At 38.7% G+C, this 6,434-nt stretch overlaps 1 protein-coding gene and 1 pseudogene across 2 annotated transcripts in view; both read right to left on the bottom strand.

The window, feature by feature from the left end:
- The window catches only part of LOC118754297 (trypsin-1-like), a 5,671-nt gene extending 963 nt beyond the window's left edge, over positions 1-4,708 (bottom strand). Inside the window, exon 1 of one of the 2 annotated variants that reach the window (XM_036489175.1) lies at positions 1,915-4,708. In XM_036489175.1, coding sequence (XP_036345068.1) covers positions 1,915-2,058 — 144 coding nt within the window. In that variant the 5' untranslated portion in view covers positions 2,059-4,708. Of the gene's footprint in view, positions 1-143; positions 253-1,914 lie in introns of those variants that run through there. The other variant, XM_036489176.1, reaches the window with a different exon arrangement.
- Positions 4,709-4,785: 77 nt separating this feature from the next.
- Positions 4,786-6,434, bottom strand: part of LOC118754296 — a 4,192-nt pseudogene continuing 2,543 nt past the window's right edge.

Here is a 6,434-nt window from a genome sequence, read left to right as displayed (position 1 = left end):
GTAAGTTAGCAGAAAAGGCGATTTGTTTTTAGCAGAAGAAGACGCACACTTCCCCTTAGATTTACCAAGCCTGGTCGCCGTAATCTTCGGGGAAGTGTGCGTCTTCTTCTGCTAAAAACAAATCGCCTTTTCTGCTAACTTACCGCTATAATCGAACCTCCACATATGTGTCCACTAGGCTGGGTCGATTTTGTATGGTGGAAAATAAAAGGCATTTAACCGTATTGTAATAGTAATATTATGATGGCTTAGGTTTAAGCCAATTGTTATTGGTCACGAAAGATTAATTTACAACTTATCTTTAGCCCGCGCAATTGAATCAAAGTGTATGAGTTTTCAAAATTAAACTTTGGCTTGTAATATCTATGCAATGTGTTAATTGTTCTAAACAGGACGATATATCAAATTAAGGGTTATTAAATTTAGTATCTCACGTTCATTTATCATTTTTCAATAAGTTTACAAGTTTTTAAGGTATTAAGATAAATCTTCCAAAAACTTTAATTTCCCTTATGAATTTTCAATTCTTCATTACTTCAGCAACCAAGTGAAAAATTCAAAAAAGTGAAACGAGATTTATTTCAAACGTTGTAATGTTTTCGAATGTTTATATTTAGATATGGTCAGTTTTCAAGATCGTGGTGAATGAGGTCAAACATGTATTTTGAAAGATTAGGAATCGTTTGATAAGTTAATAGTAGTTTCCAGCATATAAGTATTTACATACATTAACATAATACCATTAGGGTGAGAAGTTTTAAGTCCATTTATGCAGTCTTGAAAATTTTTCGCGGTTTCTAAATCTGCCGTTATATGAAAGTAGGGGATGTGCAATAAGGTTTTAGATATACATAAATATTTTAGTTAATTCCATTATGTGAAAAAGTGACTGTAGGTAAATGCAATAGTCTTTAACATATCCTGGGAAATCCTTTTGAGGACTCTCCAATTGGACGATATTGCTTTGCATTTAGCTTGAACGAAAAAAGTCACTCCCTGGCACACTTTTCTGTAATCCGGTTCTATCATCTAAAAGTTATTTATACAATTGAAGAGAATTTTTTTTATAAAAAACTAGAGATCCACTTAAATTTTTCGATATAACTTTGGTAAATGCTACTCTATCGGTGCGTAATAATCACCAAATTGAGGGCGATACTTAATGTTATTGATTTTTGATAATAATTTGATTAAAATCGTTCAGATTATAAACAAATTATTTTAAAATAAAAGAAATTTTGAACAAAATTTTTTGTCATTTTCTTATATTTGAAATTTTTATATTGTATGCCTAAACATTAGTAAACTAATTAGTGTTTCTAGAAGTTGTGCCTATTCAGTGTTCTCATACTCATTTGCATAAACAAAATTTTTCCACGATGATGGAAAATAATGACTTTTCTATTAGAGTTACCGAAATTGTCCCTAAATTTGCAAAAAATCGCAAATTATAGCTAATATTAAAAAAAAGATTAAAATATTTGGAACCAGCGATCTAAATGCACGACAGCAATATTAATGCTGTTCTTTACATCTTTTGACTCTAGGCCAGTGCAGTTATCAAGGGAACAATTCATATATTATTGAAAACAGATAACTTTGAGATTAACGATAAACTAAAGGGCTGCGAGAAATGAAATTTGACTTTTTACAACAAAACTGTTTGCTGAACCCAGAATTTTTAACAAGAATTGATCTTATTTGACTAGGGTGCTGTGGGTCACTTGGCGGTCGATGCGCGGGCTCTTACAACTAAAATAAAACACTAATATTTTGCAGGCTTGTTGTTGACTTCATGATACAATATATTTTCACTATTACCAAGGGATTTGATTAAAATTAAATTTTCGACCCTCCCTAGTGTCCACCGCTTGTCTGTAGTGAAATCTGATGTGGCGCATTGGTAATATTTACTTTGTAGCCACCAACAATGCGTCCATCAAGGCGTGGCCGCGGTAAGATAACATCGGAGGGTAAGGCTGCTTCGTCCATACGCGCCGTATTCACTTTTTGTCCCCTCAGTGGCTGTGGAATGATGCATGCTGCAAGGAATAACATGAAAAGAGACGGGGGTTAATAATTTGAAATCCAAGATTGTTGGAAAAATGGCATGGCTTTACTGCTGGAAGTTCTCAAACGAACCATAATAGGCTTAGCTCTGGAACCCAAACACTCTTAATCAAAGCCTGGCGCTAGGAACTTTTGGATTCTCACACACAAAGCCGAACGGTTCTCATGAACACTCTTCCTCCAGATTTGGGAGTATATATTTAAAAGCCTATAGACCAAATAAAATCGGAGGTTCAAACTGCTTACTTCTGTAGCTAGGTAGGAGATGGTAAGCGTCTTGTATACTAGTTGGGTGGTGGATGAACTTTGGTAGCGGTATTTACGAAGTATTGGATCTCGTCCATGAGTTATCGAATATATCTTCTGGTGGTCAAATGTACCCTACTGAGGTAACCGAGCAGAAATTACTCAAAACATTATTTTATTTACTAAAAAAAAGAGTCTAACCGGCATGAGGGACATAACTCTTTAGAGGGTCGTGCTTAGTGAAGTACCTTAAACCTGGAGGAAACATTTGCACTCGACTTTCTTCTTAGCTTCGAGAGTCCGAATGGTGCCCAAGCGTCTGGCAGGTGAGCCCTGTGGTTGCATCCCTAAGATCCAAGTATAGCAGTAGCCACGTAAAACGAGGGTGCGATTCAAAAACTACATATGTTTGCCGACCATCCTCGAACTTAAGCCTCTTCGCCTAACCATAGAGCAAAACGCAAAATGAGCTGTACTAAGTTTTGGTGGAGAAGGATATGGTAACGCAAAGTTAAAGCTGGGGCCTGCGCTACATCTAGCTCTATTTCGTAGAGACATGAGTAAAACCATGATTTTTAAAGAGAGGCTTACTCCATAATAAACAAGGTAGGCGGATGGCTATGTAATTAGTCTGCGCGCGGAGTTCAATTTATCTGGAAATTACCGGAGAATTTGTAACGAATAGTGTGAAATAAGATAGCGAACAGCATTGGAAACGAGACTGCAGCTAACATTCCTATCAGTTCCGAGCCCTTCCTCGCTGTGAAGTGAGTGAAGAAGGAAGTGAGTCATTTCACGACACTCCGCATGGCGGGCACTCGTCGGGCACAAATGAGTTCACTCTGATCAGATAAGAGTTAAGATTTCTGCAATATCCACAGCGAAATTGTGCTATCGTCGGCGATAGTTTGGGAATCGATGTAAGTTGAGACCGACTCCCTGTGAATGCCGTTTATGGCCTGTCGGTATGCTGTCGGGTCCAGAGGTTGTTTTATGAACCCCTGTGTCTTCGTTCATTGCGTCTTATTAGTTCAGGATAACCACAAAATCACAGCGCAACTTAAAACCTCTCCACCAATAGACTCGCATATTCTCAACAACGTTTTTTCATCCGAGTACTGCGTAAGAGCGATTTGAAGACTTTGTTTTGGTGCGGCAAAAGGGGGCAACTCTTAAAGGTGACACGAGATTTTTAACCGTCAGAAACTGTGCAATTCGTGTGGGTTCCTTTGACAGCTCTACCCCTTTTGTCCTGATATTAATCAAGGTAACTTTACAGTGAAAAAGCGAGCTAGATCGGAGAGGTAGCTGCTTGCTTTCGACCTCAGGTCTTCAGTCTCCTTTGGCGAACCACAGCATCGAAATATCGTCACTATGCACAAATCTTCATCCTCTGGCTGAGGGGCTCCAATATAACTAAAATAAAAGCTGCCAGAAATATAGTATCCTCAGGGACGTTCTAATTTCCACTTTAATTTGCATTGGGTAATTGAATCCAAGTCGGCGTTTGATAAATTTGCATGCTGCCAAAACCCAAGTATGATAAGATTCCGAGGCAAAACGTTGTTAAGGATTTTTATAGTTGTATTGTGGAACGATTTTCCGTCATCCCTTGTCCGGTTTCGGGTTGTGCCAACTTCAGTTTCATTTTTCGTTCCATGAAACCGGTTTGTCTCCAAACCAAATTTGACAAGGGATGATGGAAAAACGTTCCACAATACATCATACCCTGTCGGAAACACAAACAACCAAAAATAAATTTTTATAGTTCTTTCGAATTTGGAATCTCCGAACAAACTGTATTGGTAAAAGTACAATCCAAGACTTTTGCCAGCAAGGCGACTTTTTGAATTATCTTCACTGAATGTACTTCTATAAGTCATGAACTTCAATGAAGGCTCAACACTTCGGCTTTCCAATTAAACCAGATTATTTCCTGTATTTTTTACAATAACAACGGTTACTAGTTTTAAACAAAATATTAGAAAAAAAAATAGTTCTCGGTAAATAACTAGTTAAAACAGAAAAAAAATATTCAACATACCTCCAGCTCACACTTCCTGCATTAATCCACATAATACCAAAACAGTAACAGCTAAACAATATGACTTAGTTCCCGACATAATATTAATCTTCTGCATAAAAAACTCCGAACACCGAACTCACTCCACATACGTCAATAACTCCAAGAAAAACTGTGCCTTATCAAGAAACTTGTTGCACCTTATATAGCACGCATAGCTGCAATAGCCGCCCCTCAAATCTAGACCACATTTCTATTAAATGGTGTTTTCTTTTTTTAATTGTGCACGCAACAATCTTGATCGCCCAGAGTTTTATAGCATACTCTATGTACATATGCGCACAGAATATATAGAACATTGTGATATGATTTAATTATATATATAATATTATATAATTTAAATAATTATAAATTACTGTAAAGTAATTTATTTAAATAAATTAACAAATTTTTTTAATATCTTAATGGGGCACGTTAATCAACCACATATATGAATTGGCGACCAACTTCGACAACTTTATCATCGACTTTCAATGAAACCTGCTTCTTCTCTACATCTATTAAAAATTCGCCCTCGGTCAATGGAGTCTTGCCGGTTTTGTAATCTTGGAATAATGGAATTTGGCGTGGTCCAAGCGCTGGATCATCATAGCGCCAAATTTTGAGAGTTGACAGGACAGCTGCGAATGCAAAAAAATACATATTATGGATACATATAAAACCCGCTGGCAAAAAATGTTAGCAAAAAGATTTTAGATAAAAAAGAAAATTAATTAAATAAATTCGTTTATGGAGCGCTTAGTCGTTTATAATTCATTAAATGACTGCACACACCTTTAAAGTTTATAAACCTTGCCAGTTTTTCAATCAACTGCTTTACCGTGTCGCCTTCACAAATGACTGTGTTTACTTGAAACATCCCAGATCGCTCAACTGGATTTACCAGTTCGACTGTCACATTCGGCGCTATCATAAACGCTATGAAAGGTGAGCCAGGACGCACCTCTTCACGCGTCTTCTCTGGTGCACTGGGATCGTCTGTGTATTTAACTTCTAAGTCAATCACCTAAGGAACAGAAAAATAGTCAATTAATATTCTTCTGTAGCTTAACATTTCCCAACCAACACCTACATCTAATGTATTTTTCAGATAGTCCAGATTGTTAAGCAGCACTTGTCGCTCGTCGAATTCCAAATTGATGGCGAGCGCATCAACTCCTTTGCCACTTTCCACTTTCTCGCGTATAATTTGCGCGAAGGGCATTACACGCTTCATGAACTTCTTTAGCTGCTCCTTTTGCTGCAGCGTTGCAGCAATAATTTTATTATCCGGAAACTTGCCATCTTTACTATACAACTCACGCAGCGTGTCGAGCACACAACACTGCCATGGTGGGTATGTTTTGGCCACCCAGACTAATGCGCGATCCGGCTTGACACTTGCCGGGTCCACTGCCTTCTCCTTGCCACCCTTGCCCTTCACATGAAGTAAATTCTTCAGATTGAGACGGAACGAATGCGCCGCTTCCATCAAATACTCAGATCGTTTAATATCAACGTCTTTGATTTCGCCTACGCTAGGCCAGCGCGCGTGCACTATGGACTGATTATTGCCTAGCAGGCCCCACACATAGTCGGCGACATGTGGACAAATGGGCGCCACAAGAAGTGCTTGGCGGCGTATAAACTCCAGCACCAACTGCTCATGCATACCTTGCACCCCAGACAGCTCGCGATATTTGTCACGCGCTAGTTGCAGCTCATAGAAACCAGTGCGAAGCGCTTCTTTGAACAACATTTTGCGATAATTCTCGTCGGTTTCGCGCGTCTTCAGATTCATTTCACTGATGAACACCTTGTCGTTGAAAGTGTCCGGTTCGCCTTTACGGAGCAATGCACGTGAAGCTAGCATCTCTTTCACCCACTCAATAAATGTGTACTGCCGAAGAATACCAGCATCGGCAGTGCTTACAACGAAGTTGGCATCTTCTACGCCGTCGCCGGAGTCGGCCAGACAAAGTCGCGTACCATCTGCAGAAAATTTCTCAACGGCTTCGTAGAGTGTAAGAAAATTGCCATCAGACTTGGACATTTT

This window comes from Rhagoletis pomonella, unplaced genomic scaffold (genome assembly GCF_013731165.1).
Source record: "Rhagoletis pomonella isolate Grant_MI unplaced genomic scaffold, Rhpom_1.0 Rhpom_scaffold_03655, whole genome shotgun sequence".
Classification (NCBI taxonomy): domain Eukaryota; kingdom Metazoa; phylum Arthropoda; class Insecta; order Diptera; family Tephritidae; genus Rhagoletis; species Rhagoletis pomonella.
This window is presented reverse-complemented; position numbering and strand designations above follow the sequence as displayed.